Below are 25,316 nucleotides of genomic sequence, written 5' to 3'. Positions count from 1 at the left end.
AGGATTGAGAATGTGACACAGGCCCACTAAGCTCTACCTGTGTCTTAACAGTGAGTGGTGTGAACTGACCCTCTATTGTGTCAGGAGTCAAGCTCTAAACCTGGGTAATACTCTGTATGTGTGTGTGTGTGTGTGTATAAGTTTATATTTATATGTAATTTTATTTAATTCTTGAATCCACAAGCCATTTTACAAATGATAACACTAAGGCACTAACAGGTTAAAGAAGAGGTCAAAGGTCAGCAGATATCTGACAGGTTTCAAATTATTCAATTCTAGAAGTTCAATGAGCTATCCACTGCACAACAAAGCCTCTGCTATTCATTGGTAACACAAAACCAAACACTCTCCATTGGGTTTAGGACTAATGGGAGGTTTATCCTGCACTATGAAATGCCAGTTTGTCACTGACAATTTTTTGATTTGTTATCCATCTATGAGTTACACATTGTGGTTGGTATATATATATATGTGTGTGTGTGTGTGTGTGTGTGTGTGTGTGTGTGTGTGTGTGTGTGTGTGTGTGTGTATGTATATATGTGTGTGTGTGTGAGTGTGTGTGTGTGTGTGTGTATTGTGTTTTTAATCTGTCAGTTCCTCAGCAAGTTTCATTTTATTTATTGGCTTCTGCCAACATAGAAGGATACAAAATTAACACACAAAAACCAGTAGCTTTTCTGTACACCAACAATAATGAGAGGAAAATTGGTAAACACCCCTTTACAGTAGCTGCAAAAAATACCAGCGGGTACTAGTGGTTTATATCTGTAATCCTAGTTTTTTAGGAAGCTGAGATCCGGGGATCATGGTTTTAAGCCAGACCCAGCAAGAAAGTTCACAAGATTCCAATTTACCAGCAAAGAACCAGAAGTGAAGCTGTGATTCAAGTTGTAGAGTGTTAGCCTTGAACAAATTAGCTACCCAGGCTCTGCATTCAAGTCCCAGTATGAGCACACAGAGACAAAGACACAGACACACACAGTACCACCTATAGGGATAAACTAACCAAGAGGTAAAGTATCCTAGAATAGAAGTTAGGGAATCATAGTGGTTCAGGAACCTAGACAACTCTTCCACAGATTAGAACAGACTAGTTGATCTGCTAGGATTTCTATTTCATTTTGTTACTTGTTTATTTTGTTTCCCCCTTGTTTTGTTAGAATTCCAGTTTTGATTTTGAATTCATCTCTAGGCAAGGAATACTAGACCAGTTCTGCATTAATGACACTATGAAGAAGGTCAGGGTCTCAGTGATGGTGGATGTAGGAATGATTCATTTTAAAGGCCACTTAGACAGGAAGAAGGATTACTAGGAAGCAGCAGGACCTGGATCCTGACTGACATTATCAATCATCTTATTCACAGTGGGTGGAATATGTCTTTGCTATGTTGCAGGTTGTAATGGTTTCATAACCCCAACCAGTAAGCTCCTTGAACTACACCTCCTGGGTTTGGTCCTGATCTCCTGTAATAAGTATGTTGTCTGGGAAGACATCATTTAACAAAACGGACAAGCCTTTATGGACACCAAACTCAAGGGAGTAAAATGAAGCTGTTAATTCATATAGTAAAGTAAAAAGATTTAATTTGAATAAAAATTTGAGTTAAAATGACTATAATCATTGTATGTCTAAGCAGAAGGCTAGATCTCAGCACCAGAGGATGTAGTGTTCTCAATTATACCTATTTTTTTGTACATCTTATTCTGAGAAATGTGTGTGTGTGTGTGTATGTGTGTGTGTGTGTGTGTAGACAAGAAGTCAACATTGGAAAACAACATGGGTGTTGGTGACCATTGCATCTGTGATTGTGGCCCTGACCCTTTCTTGCTTTCAAACTGGCCTGAACCAGAGAAACAGAGTAAGGGAGACTCAACAGCTCTGGGAAAATTCTTACCTTAAAAAGGTAAGGCTTACCTTAAAAAGGCTGGGAAGGTGGCTCAGTGGTAGAATGCTTGCCTTGCATTCATGAGGCCCTCAGCACCACATAAGCAGAAAAAGCCGAATGTGGCACTGTGGCTCAAATGGTACAGTGTTAGTTTTGAGCTGAAGAGCTGAGGGACAGCACCCAGGCCCAGAGTTCAGACCCCACAACCAGCAAAAAAAAAAAAAATCAATTTGAAGACTATAATTTACTTCACTTAGGCTTGTCACAGACATTATTAAACACTGGAATTCCATTGAGATGCTCTAGCCTTCCACAGGTAGACAGAATGGAATCGGTGGTCTCAGGCAGGGATGAATCTTCACTGTCTCGGGCTGCTGGAGGTAAGTATTACAGTGGGAACAAAGGGAGCTGGCACTTTAATTTTGGTAAAAAAGTGAGTTATATGAGACTCATATATATAAAAATCTACAAGGTCACATGACATTTCTTATTCAATACTATGGTTAAGGACATGACCTATCATGCAGAAAAAGTTAAGATTCCAACAACATGTTTCTTGACAGAAACCTTAAAAGCCAAGAGGGTATGTAATGATCTGTTGCAGTCAACCTAGATTAATCTACTCAGCAAAGCTCTCATTCTGAAGTGAAGAAGAACAGACTTTCAGTATTAACCAAAAGCAAGAATAAGTCTTTATTCTCTAGATCAAACTCCTTCCTTTGGTGCCTATGTGTTTTACACCCTTTCTCAAAAATCTTTCTCAAGGAAACCAGAATCACTGAGCTCCCCTGTCAGCTAGCCCCCATGTCAGGGGCTCTTTGTGTCTGTGGTCGATGCTCCGCATATTTCCGTGCTACACTTTGTATGGCTCAGGAAAGGAATTCCAAGACCTACTCAGCCCTTACACCAATACACCAATTTAGATCCACTCTGATTTTTTATCTTTTCTATATCACATGTTTGCTTTAATTTGTGTCCTTTACTAATCCAGACCTGGTTGCAATTGAGAATACAGATAAATTTTAAACCTTTAATAATATAACTTGACCAAAATCTCTTTCAAAATAGAATGTTATTGGGTTTCTAGTCCTAGATAGATTTGAAGATCACAGTTCAAAGCCAACCCAGGAAAGATGCGTCCACAAAACTCTCCAGAAGCAGAGCTGTGACTCCAGATAGAGCACTAGGTGTGAATGCACAGGTCCTGAGTTTAAGCCCCAGTACTGGCACAAAAAAAGCAAAGTAGAGTATTATGAAGCCTTTATCTCATTTGCATTTCTGTTTTGCTATTACATTCCTCTTGAAATGAATGAACATTTTGAAAAGCTTAATGAAAAAAAGCAAGGCATATCCTTGAAAAAGAGCAGCAAGATAAACCCCAATCCAGTAGACAGAAAGAAATAATCAAAATTAAATCATAATTAAATGAATTAGAATCCAAAAAAACTATAGAAAGAATCAACAAAACAAAGAGTTGGTTCTTCGAAAAAATTAACAAAATTGACAGAACCTTAGCAAATCTTATCAGAAAAAGAAGAGAACACACCCAAATTAATAAACTCAGAGATGAGAATGGAAACATCACCACGGAAACAACCAAGATTCAGAACATTATAAGGGAATACTTCTCAAAACTGTATGCTAATAAGTTTGAGAACTTGACAGAAATGGACCTCTTCCTAGCAAATATTGACATGCCAAAACTAAACCAAGATGAGTTAAACTATCTTAACAGGCCCATATCAAGCATTGAAATAGAAACAGCAATAAGAGACCTCCCAGCTAAGAAAAGTCCAGGACCAGATGGTGTTACAGCGGAATTGTACAAGGCCTTCAAAGCAGAGCTCACACCAATTCTCCTCCAACTCTTCAATGAAATTGAAAGAGAAAGCTCACTACCGAACACATTCTATGAAGCCATCATAACCCTCATCCAAAAACCAGGCAGGGACTCATCAAAGAAAGAGAACTATAGACCCATTTCTTTGATGAACATTGATGCAAAACTTCTCAACAAAATTTTGGCCAACCGACTTCAACAATTCATCCAAAAAATCATACACCACGATCAAACAGGATTCATTTCAGGGATGCAAAGTTGGTTCAATATACGCAAATCAATTAATATTATTCATCACATCAACAGGAGCAAGAATAAGAACCACATGGTTATCTCAATAGACGCAGAAAAAGCATTTGACAAGATCCAACACCCCTTGATGATGAAGGTTTTGGGAAAATTAGGAATCCATGGAACATTCCTCAGTACAATAAAGGCTGTATATGACAAACCTACAGCCAGCATTATACTCAATGGTGAAAAACTAAAGCCATTTCCTCTTAACTCAGGAACAAGACAAGGATGCCCACTCTCTCCACTTCTCTTCAATCTAGTGTTAGAATGCCTAGCTACAGCAATAAGACAAGATGCAGACATAAAGGGGATCCAAATAGGGAAAGAAGAAATAAAACTCTCCCTCTTTGCAGATGACATGATCTTGTATTTAAAGAATCCCATAGACTCCACTCCCAAATTACTTAAGCTGATTCAAAACTTTGGCAAAGTAGCAGGTTATAAAATTAACCCCCAAAAATCCATGGCTTTTCTGTATGCCAACAATGAGAAAAGTGTGGCTGAAATTAGGAAAGCAACTCCATTTGTAATAGCCCCACAAAAAATAAAATACCTAGGAATTAACTTAACTAAAGAAGTGAAGGACCTCTATGATGAAAACTTTAAAATCTTGAAAAAGGAAATCAACACAGAACTTAAAAAATGGCAAAACCTCCCATGCTCCTGGATTGGAAAGATTAACATTGTGAAAATGGCAATACTTCCCAAGGCTATCTACAAATTCAACGCAATACCTATCAAAATTCCACCCTCATTCTTCAAGGAAATAGAAGAGGCAATCCAAAAATTCATATGGAACAATAAAAGACCCCGAATAGCAAAAACGCTCCTCAACGGAAAGAACACTGCTGGAGGAATATCAATACCAAATTTCAAACTCTACTATAAAGCCATAGTAATCAAAACAGCTTGGTATTGGCATAAGAACAGACCTCAGGACCAATGGAATAGAATTGAAAACCCAGAAATGAACCTACAGACCTATAGCCATCTAATCTTCGATAAGGGAGCTAAAACAATAGAATGGAAGACAGACAGCCTCTTCAGTAAATGGTGCTGGCAAAACTGGTTAACTACATGTAGAAAACTAAAGCTAGATCCTTATATATCACCCTGCACCAGAATCAACTCCAAATGGACCAAAGACCTTGAACTCAAAGCAGACACTCTGAAAACATTACAGGATGGAATAGGAGAAACCCTGGGTCTCCTCGGCTCAGGCCGAAATTTTCTGAATAGAGACCCGGAAACACAACAAATCAAAGAAAGGTTGGACAAATGGGATTGTATAAGGTTGCAGAGCTTCTGCAGGGCAAATGACATAGCTAGCAAGATCAATAGAAAGCCCACGGATTGGGAGAAGATCTTTACTAGCCATACAACGGACAAGGGTCTCATATCTAAAATATACTTGGAACTCAAAAAATTAAACCACCCAACAACAAATCCTCAAAGAAACAACTGCCCAATAAGTAAGTGGGCGAAAGACCTAAAGAGAAGCTTCTCTGAAGAAGAAAGAAGGATGGCCAATAGACACATGAAGAAATGTTCAACATCCCTAGCCATAAAAGAAATGCAAATCAAAACAACATTGAGATATCACCTCACTCCAGTTAGAACAGCAAAAATCAAGAACTCTAACATCAACAGATGCTGGAGGGGATGTGGACAGAAAGGAACCTTACTTCATTGTTGGTGGGAATGTAAACTTGTTCAACCACTTTGGAAAGCAGTATGGAGGTTCCTCAAAAGACTTCACATAGAGCTCCCCTATGACCCAGCAATCCCACTTTTGGGCATTTACCCAAATGACCACAAACAAGGCCACACTAAAGCTACCAGCACAACTATGTTTATTGCAGCATTATTTACCATAGCTAAGATATGGAACCAACCCAGATGCCCCTCAGTAGATGAATGGATCAAGAAGATGTGGTATATATACACAATGGAATTCTATGCCTCCATCAGAAAGAATGACATTGCCCCATTTGTTAGGAAATGGAAAGGCTTGGAAAAAATTATATTAAGTGAAGTAAGCCAGGCCCAAAGAAACATAGGTCCCATGGTTTCCCTTATTTGCAATATCTAGTATAGGTATGAGTCAAGCAGAAAAAGTCAGAGAATGTGATGTTAGGAAAACGAACCCTCAAATATGTATTTTAATGTTTTTGTTTCATTCATGCATGTGTTTCTAACACATTTATAATATTATTTCTTTGTTGCTTTGTATGTCCCTCCCCCACAGTGTAACCCCCGCTTTCACTATATTTGATGTCAGTATAACATGTGGAGGAGACGGGGACAAACAAGTCGTTTAAGGATTCAGGTGGACCTGTTGCAACAATGAGAAGTACAAAATGTCATGTCAAAACCAGTTTTACAATGTCGGTGGGGGGGAGGGAGGGGGGGTATGATTGGGTGGGGGGGGAGGGGGGAGGCTGGGAGGGGAGGTGAAGGGTAAACAAAGGAGGAGGCTGCAATGCTTGGTAAGAAATGTATGCATTTTCCTGCCCATGTAATTGTAACCCCTCTATACAGTATATTTTCAAATAAAATAAATATTAAAATAAAAAAAAACACACACACAAAAAAAGCAAGGCATATTAATCACTGAAAGAGAATATCTATTATCATATTACATTTACTTTTGTACATTCAAGTATCAAAAATCATGGTTAGTAAGACTGTGGTATTAGACTGGATTAGACATCAAGATGGATGGACAAAGTTGGTGCACATTTTTGCTTGTCAATCACACCTCATTTTTATTAAAAAAAAGAAGATAGAGAATCAGGCATAATGTACACTGCTTATGATAATAGTTTCATAGATCTTTCATACACACTTTCTTGTCAAGACATATGCTTTAATTGTGTGAAACTTTTGTGCATATATAGTTTAGAATTGAAAGAAAAAACTGGAAAACATGTCAACTGTAGAATTTTAGACAGGTTTCTTTACAGGATCGTGTGCATGTGTGCACACAATTTGAGGCTAGATTCTTCAATACAAGCTGGGCACAGCCTGAAAGCATTTGTTCCATCTAGGACTTCAGTCTATTGGATTTGTCCTGCCCACCTTTAGAAGAGCTTTTCACACTGTGCAGAGTGCTAATCACCTATGGAAATAGCTTCACACACACATAGAAATGTGCATCACAAATTGAGACATCAATCTACTCAGACTGATAGTCAAATTTAACCACAACAGAGAACAGTATTCTGTCTTTAATTTCCCTTCAGCTCAAGTATTTTCACAATGATAAGATAGTAAAATAATCAACTCCTGCCTGCTATTGCTCTTAGCTACTATCACATCTAGGGCACAGAATAATTGTCCTGTGCTACAGCTCAGGCCTTACTGGGGCCCCCATAGGTTTGAGTGCAGACTGCAGGTGTTGGGGGAGCACTGTTCACTCACTGCACAGAGGTAGGTGGCTGAGTCACTGAGATGGAAGCCTCTAATGTGCAGGGAAAGATAAAGGCTGGCTCTATTGAGATGCGCTGTGAATCTTCCCTCGTGTTTATCACCATTGGAGTATGTAGACATCAACAGCTCAGGTCCCTTCCCAGAATACTGTCTGTACCACACGAAGTATTGAGAACCAGTGTTCTTGTAAGTGCAGTTGAGAGAGACAGTGTATTCCTCTGGAACACTGAGGGACTCAGGATGCTGCTCCACCTCCTTTTGTTGGCTGTTCACCCCTGTGCAGAAAGACAAAGGTCAGCCAAAGACAATGGTTGAATAGTGGATGCTTTCTCTACAGCCCTCTTACCCTATCTCATCGACTAGTGTTTCTCCTCGCAGACCTGTAATATAAAACAACTACCAACACTGGACTTCATATACCCATAAAAATGTTAAACTCACAGTTCATGTGAAGCCACAGAATCACTAGTAAGACACTCAGGGATCTCATCATTCTTTCCCTTGGAGTCACTGAGGACTCAGCGAATAAACTGTAAAGGAAAATGTGTCTCATTGAGATATTCTCAGTACTGTGCTTTTGGAAACATAAAAAGACTCTTTTACCAATCAGAAAAACAAGCTTCTTTTCTTCACCCCCCACATCACCAACAAGTTCCTCCCACATGCAGTCACTCTCCACCACACAGTGCATTTGAGAAGGTCCCTTGGGATCCTTGAGAAGATGCTGCCCTCTAATGGTTTCTCAATAATGACTAAAGAATTATTCAGCATCCAGACCCATTTTATGTGAACCATTGAAAGTAAACCCCATGTTTTAGTGTATAGTAATTGTGCTATGGCTTTCCCTATGGTATTGCCAATGGGCATATATTATATTTTAGTCGGATGAACTTTTTACATTTTTCTCTCTGCCTATCCCCCTTTCCTACTACTGTTTGACAACTCTGTTTCTTTATGCATCATCATGCATGAATGCTTTTATTTCACTATATTATTCACCATCTTTTATTATCTTTTACTCTCCCTGTCCTAGTTGTTCTTTTGAGACAATCCCACAGGAATAATTATGTTATATATAGATTATGTATAGAGATAATAGATAGACAGATTGATAGATAGATTAGACAGAAAATTTTGGCAAAAAATTTTGGTGCCAGTCCTGGGGCTTGGACTCAGAACCTGGGCACTGTCCTTGAGCTATTTTTGTTCAAGGCTAGCACTCTACCACTTGAACCACAGCTCAACTTCTGAATTTTTTCTGGGAAATTGGAGACAAGAGGCTCACAGACTTGTCTTGCCTAGGCTGGTTTTGAACTACTATCTGCAGATATTAGCCTCCTGAGTAGCTAGAATAACAGGTGTGAGCCACCTATGTCTGGTTTGAAGTGATTTTAAGAGAGAGGATGGGAGGGAGAATGACAGAAAAAATGAGTTTGAGAAGGGTACAATGAATGTTTGTATGAAATTTTCAGAAGGAAAACCCATGTAGAACTAGTATTTGCCAACAAAAATGTGAAAAGCTAAGACTAACGCTAACTTTTTAACAGGAAAAGACTAACACATTTTTACAAACACTAACACTCAAGTTAAATAAATATTTGAGACACAACTGCTAAATATTATTGTGTGAAAATTATTGTTGGAGCTAAACTTCTTGAGTATCAAGAGTATCTAGGCATGAGCAATTTTATCTGCTTACTTAGTGGTTCTTTTTTATGTTTTTTATTACAAAAATGCTGTGCAGAGGAGTTACAGTTACATGAGCAAGGTAATGAGTACATTTTCTACTGAGTACTGTTGCCTCCTCATTTGTTTTCCCCCTACCATCCCTTCCCTCCCACTTCCACAACTATCCTCCCCCACCCCCCTGCCCAAAGTTGTAAAGTTCATTTTCAATATAGTATTTTGTACATCTCGGTGTTACAATGGGTCAACCTGTACACTTATTTAGCATTTTGTTTTTTTCCTTCCTCTTCCTGAATTAGAGAAGTGTTTATACAAGACTAAGGGCATCGAAATCAAATACAGTGAAAACGAGTTATACTATGGGGGAAGAACAAACAAAGCAACAAAAAAAAAATCACATGGTACATTAAAAAATACTTTAGAAAAATACCAAGAAAGAAAAAAGATATTTGTATCCCTTTTTTAGTTTTCATTCGCTTGACATTATCTTGTATGGTCATATGTGCATAGCTTTTGGCCTTTTCTGCTTGACCTACCTATGTACTAGTTATTGCAAATAAGGGAAACCATGGGACCTATGTTTCTTTGTGCCCGGCTTACTTCACTTCACTTAATATAATTTTTTCCCAAGTCTTTCTATTTCCTCACAAATGGGGCAATGCCATTCTTTCAGATGGAGGCATAGAATTCATGTGTGTGTGTTTGTGTGTGTGTGTGTGTGTGTGTGTGTGTGTGTGTGTGTATCACATTTTCTTGATCTATTCATCTACTGAAGGGCATCCGGGTTGGTTCCATATCTTAGCTATGGTAAATAATGCTGCAATAAATATAGATGTGCTGGTAGCTAGCCATAGTATGGTCTTGTTGTGATCATTTGCGTAAATGTCCAAAAGTAAGATTTCAGGGTCATAGGGGAGTTCTATCTGGAAGCTTTTAAAAAAATTATTATTATTATTATGGAAATACCATACAGAGGGGTTACAATTACGTGGGCAAGATAGTGAGTACATTTCTTATCAAGCATTGTTGCCTCCTCCTTTGTTTCCCCATACCATCCCTTCCCTTCTCCACTCCCCTACTCCACCCACCTACCACCACTCCCCCAGCCCCCACCCTGCCAAAGTAGTAAAGTTCATTTTTCCAAGTAAAGTCTTGTACATCTCATTGTTGTAATGGGTCCACCTGTAATCCTATTTAAACAGTTTGTTTTTTCCCTTCCCCTCTAGAAATTATATCAACATCAAATACAGTGAAAGCAAGGCTTATATCCTGGTGAAAGTACATACAAAGCAACAAAGAAATCATCTTATAAATATGTTGGAAACAATCACAAGAAAGAAAAAAGAACATTTGAATCCTTATCTTGGGGTTCATTTCACCTAACATCAACTTGTCTGACAGTTTCTCTTTGTCTCAGACATATACTAGTTATTGCAAATAAGGGAAACAATGGGACCTATATTTCTTCTTTTTACATGAAAAGTAAACATTTACTACTGGAGAAGAGAAAAATGTACACAGAAAGTCTGTATTCTTTCTGTTCAAGCACTGGTTGTAAAATAAGGTCCAAATGCCAACTTTGAAGATATTTACAAGAATAACTTTTTCTGAATACATAACCATTTCCTGTGAGGTGGACTTTTTAAAATACAAAGTCTGTACTGCAAACTAACTACAGTTTCTAAGAAGATTAGAGGAAGGAGTAACAGAAGATGTATTACATTTTACTGTTAAATATTAAAGGGATACAGTGATGTGATTCTTAAATGTTTAATTGCTTGATTTGAACAGAGTAATGAAAAAAATCAAGACAGACTGGCTTTAAGACTTTTTGTATTCAATTCTTTCTACTTTCACATCATCTCCAATTAGCTGATGGATGTATGTGACCACTGTGGAAGCCTGGATGTCCATCAACACAAACGATGGAATAATATATGTGTCCAAGGCATTATATGCCTCAGTGGCAGAACCTGGGTTAATGTAGAATTTATTTTCATGCTCAAATGCTTCACATTTGTGAGTGTGTCCTGAGATAAGAATGTCCACATCGAACTGCCTCTGCAGCAGGGCCAGGCTGGCCAAGTCTCCCCACCAAATGACCTGATGTCCGTGGATCAAACCGATTTTGAGCTGTCCCACAGTCACAAATTTCTGTTCCGGGTAATTCAGGTTCTCATCGAAGTCTCCCCTCACGATATGGACGTTAACAGCCAGAGTCTTGAGATAGTCATAACTCTCTTTGGTGCAAAGGTTTCCAGTGCAGAGAATGTGCTGGATCTTCCCTGGTGCCAGCAGTTTTTGGAAATTAGCCGGCAAATTGCTTCACCGGTGAGGGATATGTAGATCTCCTAACACCAACACCAACTTGGCATACAAAGAGCAATCTTCACTCTACGGAGATTCTCTTCAGATATGGATTGAAGTACAGTTATTGTGGGAAGCATCCTGTCATTCAGCTTCGCTGGCTCACCGCCAGCACCGCAGCCCTCTTCCTCTAACTTGACCTGTATTTCTTTGGGCTTGGCTTACTTTACTTAATATAATTTTTTCCAATTCTTTCCATTTCCTAACAAATGGGTCAATGCCATTCTTTCTGATGGAGGCATAGAATCCCATTGTGTATATATACTACATTTTCTTGATCCATTAATCTACTGAGAGGCATCTGGGTTGGTTCCATATTTTAGCTAGGGTAAATGATGCTGCAATAAACATAATAAAACTGGTAGCTTTACTATGGACTTGTTTGTGATCATTTGGATAAATGCCCAAAAGTGGGAATGCTGAGTCATAGGGGAGCTCTACTGGAGTCTTTTGAGGAACCTCCATAATACTTTCCAAAGTAGTTGAACAAGTTTACAACCCATCAACAATGCAGTGAGGTTCCCTTCTGTCCACATCCCCTCCAGCATCTGTTGTTATTAGAGTTCTTGAGTATAGCCATTCTAACTGGGGTGAGGTGGAATCTCAATGTTGTTTTGATTTGCATATCTTTTATAGCTAGAGAGGTTGAGCATTTCTTCATGTGTCTATTGGCCATCCTTCTTTGCTCTTCAGAGAAGTTTCTCTTTAAGTCCTTAGCCCACTTATTTATTGGGCAGTTGTTTCTTTGAGGATTTGTTGTTGGGGGATTTAATTTTTTGAGTTCCAGATATATTTTAGATATGAGACCCTTGTCTTTTGTATGGCTAGTAAAAATCTTCCAATCGGTGGGCTTTCTATAGATCTTGCTAGCTATGTCATTTACCATGCAGAAGCTCTGTAATTTCATGCAATCCCATTTGTCCCAACTTTCTTTGATTTGTTGTGTTTCTGGGTCTCTATTAAGAAAAATTCGGCCTGTGCCAAGGAGACCTAAGATTTCTCCTATTCCATCCTGTAATGTTTTCAGAGTGTCTGCTTTGACTCCGAGGTCTTTGAAGTTGATTCTGGTGCAGGGTGATATATAAGTATTTAGCTTGAGTTTCTACAAGTGATTAACCAGTTTTGCCAGCACCATATACTGAAGAGGCTGTCTTTCTTCCATTCTATTTTTTTTTTTACCTCCCTTATCGAAGGTTAGATGGCTATATGTCTGTAGGTACATTGCTGGGTTTTCAGTTATTTTCCATTGGTCCTGAGGTCTGTTCTTGTGCTAGTACCATGCTGTTTTGATTACTGTGGCTTTGTAGTAGAGTTCGAAATTTGGTATTGACATTCCTCCAGCACTGTTCTTACTGTTAAGTATCGTTTTTGCTATTTGGTCTTTTATTGTTGCATATGAATTTTTGGATTGCCTGTTCTATTTCCTAGAAGAATGAGGTTGGAATATTATAGGTATTGCATTGAATTTGTAGATAGCCTTGGGAAATATTGCCATTTTCATCATGTTGATCCTTCCAATCCAGGAGCATGGGAGGTTTTTCTACTTTCTACATTCTGTTTTGATTTCCTTTTTCAGGTTTTTAAAGTTTTCATCATAGAACTTCTTCACTTCTTTGGTTAATTTAATTCCTAGGTATTTTATTTTTTGTGGGGCTCTTATGAATGGAGTTGCTTTCCTGATTTCAGCCACGCTTTCCTCTTTGTTGGCATACAGAAAAGCCATTGATTTTTGAGGGTTAATTTTATACCCTGCTACTTTGCCAAAGTTTTGAATCCGCTTGAGTAATTTGGGAGTGGAGTCCATGGGATTCTTTAAATACAAGATCATGCATCTGCAAAGAGGGAGAGTTTTATTCATCTTTCCCTATTTGGATCCCTTTTATGTTTGTATCTTGTCTTATTGCTGTAGCTAGGCATTCTAATACTAAATTGAAGAGAAGTGGAGAGAGTGGACATCCTTGTCTCATTCTTGAGTTAAGAGGCAATGGGTTTAGTTTTTCACCATTAAGTATAATGCTGGCTGTAGGTTTGTCATATATAGGCTTGATAGTATTGCGGAATGGTCCCTGGATTCCTAATTTTTCCAGAGCCTTCATAATAAAGGGGTGTTGGAATTTGTCAAATGCTTTTTCTGCATTCTATTGAGATAAGCATGTCTTTCTTATTCTTGCTCTTGTTGATGTGATGAATTATGTTAATTGATTTGTGTATATTGAACCAGCTTTGTATCCCTGAAATGAATCCTGTTTGATTGTTGTGTATGATTTTTTGGATGAATTGTTGAATTTGATTGGCCACAATTTATTGAGAAGTTTTGCATCAATGTTAATAAAAGAAATGGGTCTATAGTTCTCTTTGTTTGATGAGTCCCTACATAATTTGGGGATGAGTGTTATGATGGCTTCATAGAATGAGTTTGGTAGTAAACTTTCTCTTTCAATTTCATTGAAGAGTTGGAAGAGAATTGGTGTGAGCTCTGCTTTGAAGGCCTTGTAGAATTCCAGTGTAAAAACATCCTGGGCTTTTCTTAGATGGGATGTCTCTTACTGCAGTTTCTATTTCAATGCTTGATATGCACCTTTAAGATGGTTTAACTCATCTTGATTTAGTTTTGGCATGTCGATATTTGCTAGGAAAAGGTCCATTTCTGCCAAGTTCTCAAACTTATTAGCATAAATATTTGAGATGTATTTCCTGATAATGTTCTGAATCTTGTTTGTTTCTGTGGTGATGTTTCCTTTCTCATTTCTGAGTTTATTTATTTGTGTGTGTTTTCTTTTTCTGATAAGATTTGCTAACGGCCTGTCAATTTTGTTGTTGTTGTTGTTTTTTTTGAGGAACCAACTCTTTGTTTTCTTGATTCTTTCTATGGTTTTTTTGGATTCTAATTCATTTCATTCTGATTTGATTTTAATTATTTCTTTCTGTCTACTGGATTGGGTTTATCTTGCTGCTCTTTTTCAAGGAGGTTGAGATGTCTCATTAAATTGTTGGTTTCAAATCTCTCCAATTTGTTGATATAGGAAGTCAGAGCTATAAATTTGCCTCTGAGTACTGCCTTTGCTGTGTCCCAGAGGAGCTGGTAGTTACTGTGTTCATTTTTTTTTTTTTTTGGTCCTGGGGCTTGAATTCTTTGCCTCAGCACTGTTCCTGTGCTCTTCAGCTCAAGGCTAGCGCTCTACCTCTTGAGCTACAGCACCACTTCCAGTTTTCTGGTGGTTAATTGGAGATGAGTTTCACAGACTTTCCTACCCGGGGTTGCTTTGAACCGGGATCCTCCGATCTCAACCTCTTGAGAAGCTAGGATTACAGGTGTGAGCCACTGGCGCCCTGCCCTGTGTTCATTTTTTCTTGAATATCATAAACATTTGAATTTCCTTTCTAATCACATCCATCACCCACTGGTGGTTCAACAGTCTGTTCTTCATCCTCCCTATGTTACAGGACTTCTTTGGTGGCTTTTGGTGCTGAATTCTAATTTTATTCCTTTGTGGTCTGAGAGAATGCAGGAATAATTTCATTGTTTCTGAAAGTGGACAAATTTACTTTGTGACATAAAATGTGGTCTATTTTGGAGAATGTTCCATGTGCTTCTTAGAAGAACGTGTATTCTGATGCTGCTGGATGAAATATTCGGTAGATGTCTGTGAAATCTAGATCTATGCAGTTGTTTAGATCTATGGTTTCTCTGTTGAATTTTTGCTGGGTTGGTCTATCCAGTGGAGATAGTGGTGTGTTAAAGTCTCCAACAATTAATGTCTTTGGGTCTATGTATGATCTGAGGGAAAGTAGTGTTGCTTGGATAAATTTGAGTGCTCCATTGTTTGTTGAATAGATATTTAGAATTTTAATGTCCTCCTGAAGGAGAGATCCTTTAATTAGTATGTAGGAACCTTCTTCTCTCTTCTCACTAATTTTAATTTGAAGTCTGTTTTTTCTGATATTAGGATTGCAACTCCTGTCTGTTTATGGGGGTCATTAGCTTGGTAGATTTTATTCCTGCTTTTCACTTTCAAAATAAGTTTATTTTATGGGAAAGGTGTGACTCTTGAAGGCAGCAGATAGAAGGATCTTGATTTTTAATCCAACTAGACATTCTATATTGCTTAATTGGAGAGTTAAGTCCTTTAATTTTGAGAAATAAGACTGAGAGGTATTTGGGAGTTCCTGCCATGTTATCCACCTTCTTGGGGTCTGAGAAAACTGGGTTCTTCCTATGGTTCTTGGATTCTCAGTTTGGGTGTGGTTTCTTGGCCTTTATTGTGGCCTTTTTGGTTTTCAATGTTTAAGACATCTTTAAGTATCTTTCGTAGGGTTAGTTTGGTGGAGATATATTGTTTCAGTTTTTCTTTGCTATGAAGGAGAATTTAGCTGGGTACAGTATTTTTGGTTGATAGTTTGGTTTGTCTTTAGGGCATGGCATACATCATTCCAGGCTCTTCTTGCTTTAATTGTCTCTGCTGAGAAATCTGAGGTGATTCTAATTGGTTTCCCTTTATAGGTGATTGATCTTTTCCCCTTGACAACTTTAAGGATTTTCCTTGGTCTGAATTGATCCTGTGTGGATTATAACATGACCTTGTGATATACTGTTCTGGTCTGGCATATTTGGGTTTCTAAAAGCTTCTTGTATTTGAATAAGCCTATCTTTTTTGCATGTTTGGGAAGTTCTCTGCCCAGATTCTGCTAAATAAATTTCCTATACCATTAGTTTTTGTCTCTAGGTGCTCCTTTACACCCATTATCCTTAGATGAGGTTTTCTGATAGTGTATTCTAAATGTTGAATAGATCTATCGCATTTCTTGGATTTGTCTTGGATAATTGTATGTTTTTTCTCTATAATATCTAGCTGTCTTTAATCCCCACGATTCAATCTTCTGCATGGTCTAACCTACTGTCAAGGGTTTCTACTTTGTTTTTATTTCCTTTCCTTCTAAGTAGTCAGCTTTGATGGCTTCAGATTCTTTGTTGGAGCCTTATATGGAATACTTCACTTCCTTAATTTGGTTTTCAAATTTATTCTCATCTCCCTTAAGTGATGATTATGGTTTCAATGGACTCCCTTTCCTTCTTCAGCATTCCTTTTGTGGCCTCCCTGCATTCCTTCAGCTGTCTGTTTATGGATTCCATTAATGCCCCATTGATCTTTGTGTATTCTCATCCTGCTCACACAATTCCTGTATTACTCTTTGATTAGCTTTCAGCTTCCTCATGCTCACATGATACCTGTATTAATTTTTGGTTAGCCTCATTATGCTCGTGAGGTTTCTGTATTAGTTTTTGGTTAGCCTAGTCTTGCTTCCTGTTATGCTCACACTGAGTCTTTTGCAGGCTTTTAATCTTTTCATTCACCATGTTTACCAGTAGTGTTTGTAGAGCGTTTTGGGAACTCTCCTCTGGATTACTCTTCAACTGTTCTGTTGCCTGATTATCATAAGTGGGAGTTGAGAAACCTGTACTTACCATCTTGTGTTTCTTCAGCTTGTTATGCCCATTTGGTATGAAAGTAACACTAATTTCCTGCTAGAGCACTATTTTAAGGTCAGCATCAACCAGAGTCCTATAGTTGTATAAATAGATTGATGCAGTCAAAATGGCTGCAGATACAATCTATTTCAACAGATACAATCTACTTCAACATCAAACAACTATGGACTAATGGGCTAAGAATCTCAAAGAGGAATTCAGCAGAGCAGAAATTAATAGGTTTAGGGAGAGTTGTGGGGAAAAATAGGATTAGAAGAATATGGAGAGGTAAAAGGAAAGAGTCAATTTGACCAAGCTCTAATTTAGAAAGGAAACAGCTATAACAGAATGAAAGGAGGAGAGAGATAAAGAAACAAGAAAAAATGAAAAACCAAAAATTTTTATTTAAAAAATGAAACACTTAAAAATTATATATAAAGAAATAATAATGATAGAAGAAAGGATAGAATGAGAAGAGAGAGATAAAAAGGAAAAATGAAAAAATAAAGAATAAAAATTTAAAAATGGAATACTTAAAAATTATGTAAGTGTAAAGAAATTATGCTAATAAAAGAGTTAAGCCTAAGAGGTTGTGAATTGAGTAATCAATTTCTGAATTAAGTATGCACACAATGATGGATAAGGTCTACTAATTGACAATGAGTGTATATCTGGAGATGAGCAGAACAGCAATTAAATTGCGTAAAAAATAATGACCAAAAGTTTAAAAGAGATTTTAAAAAAACCAAACATACATATACACACCTAATGTAAAAATTGTGAAAGAAAAAAAATAGAAAACAATTTTTTAAATTAAACAATTAGGTAGGAAAAAGAGTTCTTTGATTTTTTTTTGGGGGGGGGGAGATCTTGTACCTCCCCTGTGTCCATAATCAGTCTCTTGTTGATGTCTCTGGTTTGCTTATAGTGTTTGGTTTTCCTGTGGCTTGATTGGTTTCTTAAGTCAGTTTGTTTGAGCAGGCAGAAAGCTCTGCCTTACACAGGACTTTGTGATCCACCTCCCAGGCTAGTTCAGTGGGAGGGAGATCTGCTTTGAGTATCACAAAAGAGGGAGGTGGCTGTTTTCTCTAGTGTGGAGATGCTGTGATGAGGGAAGGTTCTGTGTAGGGTTGAGGCCTTTCAGCAAACAGTAGCTTTTCCCTGAGGGGCTAGCTCCTGAGACACTCACAGAGCCCAGCCTAGAGCCATTCTCAGGATTTATGTTTACTGAGTTTTGGTTGTTTTTCTTTTATCCCTCCTACTGCTGGGTCAGCAGGTTATGTTGCAGTGGGGAGGGGCAGCCTCTGGCTCTTTTTACCCAGTGAAGAAAGCTATTCCTCTGAGGGCAGATCTTCCTCTGCCTGGGAAGAGCAACTTTCCCCTGGGTGTAAGTGAGCAGGTCAGGTTAGGTTCCTATGACCTTTGAATGGCCCCTACTGTTTTCTTACAAGGCCTGAGTTGGAGCTAGCTTCCCTGACCAGGCCTTTGTCAGTATCAAAGATGGAATTCTTCTCTGGTGGTGAAGGAGGGGTTACCTTCCCATTGCTGTTCCTTGAGAAGTAGTGATGATGTCTTGGGTTTACTCACATCAGTCTCTTGGTTTCAGGGCTGTCCCTGGTCTGCTATCAGCAGGATGAAGATTTCTGCTCCTTGTGGGTTCTTGCTGGCAGTGAGTAGAATCTGCTTGCACACCACATCTGGCCCCTTTGTCCCAGGCACTCTCTGATGATATGGTTGTCATGGCAGCAGTGGCTGCTGCTGTTGCCACAGACACCAGCAAGTGCTCAGATCTGTCTCCTTAACCAAGCTGCCTGAATTTTCCCTCTCTGGCCAAACTCTCTGTACTGTGATGGCACGCTTGGTGTGATTCTCCAGCATAGAACTGTTCAGTGGGACACTAAAAGGGCTTTCTATGCAAGAGCTTGTTTAGCCTCCAGCTTCTCCTCCACCATCTTCCTCCATTCCTGTTTTACTACTTAGTGGTTCTTGATTGAATTGTTGGAGACCAGACAACATCTTCAGTGACATTTAGCAGGTCTTGGGGCAAGAGGAGAAATAGTTTCCTGCAAGAAAATAAAATGAAAAAAATTAACTGAAGAAAATATATGCAAAGCTTTTCTTTGTCGGTTGTGGAGCCTTGAACTCAGTACCTGGGTGCTGTCCCTGAGCTTCTTTGTGCTCAAGGCTAATGCTTTATCATTTGAGCCACAGTGCCACTTCCAGTTTTTGATTGGGTAATTGGAGATAAGAGTCTAAAAGAAACTTTTTTTCCTGGGATGTCTTCGAACTGTGGTTCTCATATCTCAGCTTCCGGTGTAGCATTTTTGAAGAGCAAGAAAAGGCAAATATGTCTGCACTTTAATTAGCAGCAGAAAATGTGCATAAGCCTTTGGTTTGGGTTGGTTAGTTAATTTAGGTTTTTAGGGTTTTTTTTTCCCCAAGGGTATAGCATAGAATTAGAGCAGTAAAATAAGGAAAGGAATTTAATTCCTCAGGAACAGGAGAGAAACTATTACTATAGTTTTTGTGAAGCTTCCAACTTGGGAGAAGAAGATCCCCCTAAAAACAGATCACAAGCTGCTTTTTAACTAGAGACAGACTACTCTTATCAAATAGATGGGAGAAACCTTGTGGCAGTTTTAGAAGGCCAAAGGAACATATATAGTGGCAGAGTGGAACAGAAGAGAGTTGGCCATCATCTAGAATATTCTAAATAGGACAGACACACCTGGCATCCATTCCACGATACCTCATATCATTAAAAGACATTATAATAAAAAAGCTCAGTAAAATTACTGTCTTGAGGTTAGGCTTTTTAATCTGACAGTTTGTTAGAGCCATAGGAATGCAATACAGGGATGAACCCATAAATATAGAGGATAACACCTGTCTAGCAGCCACGAAACTGAGAAGGCAAGAAACAAAGCAGCCCATAATTCCTTACCAATTATCCATGGCAGCAATTGAAAGACAAATCACCCTTAAATATCAAAGGGGAATAGTGATGGTAAACACTATTGACAGCATATTTTTCCCATCTGTAAGATGAGGAAAAGGACAAGGAGAAGGCCATCCCTGCCTAGAAGACTAGCATCATAGGAAATGAGGGAGATGTCCACAGAAAGGAGAGTCCTGTTTCAAAGTCTACATTTTGGTAACATTTGAACAATCTCAGTGTCACCAAATGAAAGAAGACAGAAACAAGAACCATGGAAATCAATATCCACTAAAGATAACAGAATCGGATGCTGTCCTTTTCTACCAACAACTGCAGGAAATAGAATGAGGTAGAAGAAAACAGTGAAATCATTTTCTCCAAGACTTCATTGTATCTGACAAAAAATAACAATGGCTTTTCCTCAGTATATGTGAAAACAAAAGGAAAAATGACAACCTTACAAGAAAGCAGCCACCACAGCCTTGGAAAAATGTTTGAAAATGAAATACAAATCCTTTAATATAGGATGTCAGCCTGATTCATTGTCTTTGTATGGAACACCCACTTGCAAGATATTTTTAATTGTAGGCTGGGAAGGTGGCTCAGTGGTAGAGCGCTTGCCTTGCATATCTGAGACCCTGGTTCAATTCCTCAGCACCACCTAAGCAAAAAGAAAAAAACCAGAAGTGGTGCCTGTGGCTCAAGTGGTAGAGAGCTAGCCTTGAGCTGAAGAGCTGAGGGACAGCGCCCAGGCCCAGAGTTCAGGCCCCAGGACTGGACACAAAAAAAAGATATTTTTAATTGTAAAGGTGATGTACAGAAAGGTTATAATTATAAAAGTCAGGTAATGAGTACATTTCTTTTTTGGGGGAAGGTTAAGTGTATTTTTTGTGTCTTTTCTTTTTCGGTACTGGGGATTGAACCCAGGACGTTGCACTTGCAAGGTAAGCGCTTTGCCACATTCCTTTTTTTGGGGGGGGCGGTCCAGTTGTGGGGCCTGAACTCTGGGCCGGGGCACTGTCCCTCAGCTCTTCAGCTCAAGGCTAGCACTCTACCACTTGAGCCACAGCACCACTTCTGGCTTTTTTCTTTATGCTTATGTGGTGCTGAGGAATCAAACCCAGGGCCTCATGCATGCAAGGCAAGCTCTCTACCACTGAGCCACCTTCCCAGCCCCTACATTTCTTTTTTTAACAGCTCACATCCTTCTTCATTTCCTCTCAGTTCATTTGTAAGTTCTGTAACTAAAAATAATATGAGGGGATCAATTTATCTAATGTGGAGACAGACTCAATAGACAAATTAATGTTGGGAAAATGTCCAAAGTCATCTAATAACAAAGTGGTCATGCAGAAGCTTTCATATATAAAAGAAGAGATGTCTCCTATTGTGTGCATGACAGTGTAATGGCCATCAATAAAGAAGAAAAATTCCAATTTCTACCTTATACTATTAAGCAGTCTAGCTTTTTCCACAGTAATACAATTGGTAGGTGTGTCTTGGAAACCATAAAACATGAAAAGCCAGTTCCCAGGATTTATCCTAAATACTACTATTATTTTCATGTACTTATAATGTTTCCTGTTGCTTAAATTTTTATGTATTCTATCTTGTTCTGAAATTTGTAAGTTTTATATGACTGGTTTATTCTGAATAAACCAAGACTTCACTGATACATCAGTCACAAATGAGACCCTCATAATTATTTTGAAGATGCACTCTTCTTTCTTACACATCTAATGCATGATTAACCAATAAAACTACAGTTTTTTTTCTCTTTGAACACAAATGATCTCTCAATTTCTTAATATTACAGAAGCTTTTATGATAGTGGTTATTATCTGGTAATACTTACTAAGCACTTGTTACAGGCCAGAGTTTCACATGTATTGATTCATTTGACCCTATCACAACTGTGACTCAGAGAAGATAGCAACTTGAGCAAGGTCACATAGACAAAAGTAGCCAATTAGATTCAAATTTAGGCAATCTGTCTCCAAAGTCCTTGTTCTCAGCTACTGACTTTATAACTCTTCTTTTTGCTCCCTAATCAACAACTCACTACCAGCAATACTCCCTGTATGTGAAGCCAAAGGGTCCATGTGAACATGATAATAGACAACTGTGACTTGTGGAGCCACTGAGAGGACACGCTGTCAGCACTGTATGCTTTGAAAAACTCTGAGGAATGAATCTGCTAAAATAATGTATATACTGGATACCCTGTGTCCTGTTAACTTCCAGGAATGAAGAGAATGAAACTCAGGGGAAATAATAACAGAAGGATACTGCTAAGAAACTATATCCAGTTTAAATATTAAAATGCTACCACTTCTATTGTCAAGTGTACCCAACTCTACCCGTTTGAGAGGACAGTTATAGTTTATTTTTGTCATTAAAGCAGAACGATTATTTCAGAAGATGGAGAGGACCTGTAGGAAAGGGGATATAGGACAAGAGAAGGCAATAGATGGATGAATGTGACCAAAACACATCATATCCATAAATGAAAATGTTTATGATGAAACCCATGATTTTGTACATGTGATTGCATAGTAACACAACTGTATTTAATATGATTTTAAGAAAAACAAATCAAGCACTGTTCCCTTCTCTATTTCTAAGCTTCCTTGACTCCTGGTTGCAGAAGTTTGTGGAGCATGGTGTGTTCACCACACCATGTAGGAAGCAGTGTTGCTGAGCTGGAGGTTGTGATGTTCAGGAAGCCATACTTGGCAGCTGCATCCAGAGTGTCTGTGTGTCTTCGTTTTGAACTTTCACTCTTTGTGTAATTCATCCTATGTCCTATTTGTACCACCTTACCTTATGAAAGGGGCTCCTGATGTAATTGTACGGAAGAGTGCAGGTCTTTCCCTCCAGGATGGTCAGGAACTGAGGTCTCTGCTCCATCTGGGTTTTGCCACTCAGCCCTCTTCAGAAAGCAGCATGAGATTCAAGAGATCAATTGTCCAGTCACCTTAATGTGTTCTAATTTGCATCCATATTAACAACCTAACATGAATCCCTTGTAAAATAAGAAAAGTCTTTATTTGTTTTCCTTCTCCTGCCCCACTCTGAATCCTGAGACACTCTTCTCTGGACTTCCTTTTCCATCCTTGTTCTCCTCTAACTTAAAACAAAAAACAAAGACACAAAATCACTAAGGATGTACTCTGATTTTTCTGCATTCTGATTCTGCAGAGGTTAGCCTGGGAAGCTCATTTGTAAACTTGTCATTTTATCTTTCTCCTAAGATTAAGCAGAAAGATTTTAAGGAAGTTTGCCTAGCCAATCAGAGATCAAACCTAGCTACACACCTTCACACCTACATGCAAACATTGCCATTGTGAGATCAGAGATGTAATTGTTCAAAATTTCAGCATAAGCTCTTTGGTGAGGTTTCTTCTTCATTATTTTCAGTGGGAGCATTCCATGCTTGAATTTAAGATCTTTATTTCAACATCTCAGGTCAAATTCAGCTCTGTATGGTCTTAGTTAGGAAAGTTAAGCTTCATCTTTCATCTATTTTATCAATAACAGAGGAAGACAGTGAATTGACAGTGTAGCTATGAGGGGATATATTCTAACATTGAGGTTTAAGATACCAAGAGGTTGAAAGTGAAAGGATAAAAAATATGCTATACAAATCAAAATAATGACATATTATACTCATGTGAAACAAAGTAGGTTTTCAGAAAAAAATTGCTCTAACAATTACATCCTTGCTTGCTTGGGCCCCTGTACCCAGGTATTTGAATAATAAACACTAGTTTATTCCAATAGACTAGTGTAAAATAGTCTAGACTAGTTTACACTAGTCTACACTGCCATTTTTGGAGGAGATTGACATTTAAATTAGTAGACGGAGTAAAGCTGATTATTCTCTACAATGTTGGCAAAGTTCTTATCTATTCTGAGGAAGGTCTTCAAGGATAATTCTGTGGCCCGCCAAGGAAGAAGAAATTCTACCTTCTGGCAGCTTTCATATTTGACCTGCAAAATCAGACCTTCCCTGTGTTTCCAGCTTAACAATTTTGTTGTAGACATGCCAGTTCCCACAAATATATGTCTAAGTTTGTTACTTTTTGTCACTATGCACTTGACATAAACAACTTAGTGGGGCTGGGTTGGGGGGAGCTAGATTTTCTTTTGATTCAATTTCAGGAGGTTCAGTCCACAGTCTGATGATGGCCTATGTGACACAGAACACCATGGTAAAACAAATGTCCAATAAATACAAGAAGATATTTTCAATTATTATACTCATAAAGTACAAATCAAAATGATACTGGTGATCTACCTTACCTCATCAGAATAACTATCATAAGAAAACATAAATGACAACAAGAAATGTTGATAAAGATGGGGAGGCTTATGCACTATTGGTGGGAATGTAAATTACTAAGCTACTATGAAAATCAATATAGAGATTCCTCAAAAAAATCTAATAAGAGAGCCACTCTGTGATTTTGATATACCATCCTTGGACATACAGCTAATGTAATACTAGTCAGCATGCAAAATTCATGAATTTGAATATGGCACTATTCACAATAGTCAAACTATGGAATCAGCCTAGGTTCCTAACACAAAAATGAATGTATGTATGTATACATCTTAACTGTCAGAATCCCATTCCTCCAAAAATCCCTTAGATTAAAAAACCTGACTAGGCTGTAATCCCAGTTGAAACCTCATTGACCCACATTGAAGTTCAAACCTTCAGTATGATTGTCAAAATCTCAGAGTACAGCTACCACAGATAAAGTTTTCTTTTCCAGTAGTTATAGAAATGATGTTAAATATGGGTATTAGTGCTTTGTGCATATAATTATATCTATACCAGAGGCTGGTATCTGAAGGATCTTCCTGTGAGGCAATCTTAGGGAGAAAAGTCCACAAGACGCTATCCCAAAAATAACCAGCAAAAACAAGACTACAGACTAGCTAGCACAAATATCTGACTTCAAGCCCTAGTACCAACATACAGAAAGGAAATGGCAATAGATTCTTGCAAAATTCAGGGAAGATGATTGGATTTTGTGTGTGTATATGCTGGTCCTGGGCTTGAACTGAGGGTCCATATGCCATACCTGAGTTTTTGTGCTCAAGGCTAGTGCTCTACCTCGTGGGCCACAGTTCTACTTCTGGCTTTTTGGTGGTGAATTGGAGATCAGAGTTTTATGAACTTTCCTGCTTACACTGGCTTCAAACTGCAATCCTCAGATCTTAGCCTCCAATAGCTAGGATTTTAGGTATGAGTCACTGGTCCCCAGCAGTTGATTGCATTATGGTGTAACAAAAATAAAAGTTCAATGAACTCTTCTTTAAAGGGAACTAATTAAAAAAGACTCAAGTGGACTAAATTTTTATTGGTATTGTATATAAACACACTGAAGAAATTT

General features: G+C 38.3%; 1 pseudogene and 1 gene segment (V, D, J or C); both read right to left on the bottom strand.

Moving 5' to 3' along the window:
* Positions 1–7,381: 7,381 nt before the first annotated feature.
* LOC122125458 lies at positions 7,382–7,946 on the bottom strand. The segment is given in 2 exon segments: positions 7,382–7,728; positions 7,895–7,946. Coding segments are annotated over 2 exon segments (399 nt in total).
* A 2,948-nt stretch (positions 7,947–10,894) lies between these two features.
* On the bottom strand, positions 10,895–22,821 carry LOC122125457 (annotated as a pseudogene).
* Positions 22,822–25,316: the final 2,495 nt, after the last annotated feature.

Source organism: Dipodomys spectabilis, unplaced genomic scaffold (assembly GCF_019054845.1).
Source record: "Dipodomys spectabilis isolate Male_0828 unplaced genomic scaffold, ASM1905484v1 ptg000265l, whole genome shotgun sequence".
Classification (NCBI taxonomy): Eukaryota; Metazoa; Chordata; class Mammalia; order Rodentia; family Heteromyidae; genus Dipodomys; species Dipodomys spectabilis.
This window is presented reverse-complemented; position numbering and strand designations above follow the sequence as displayed.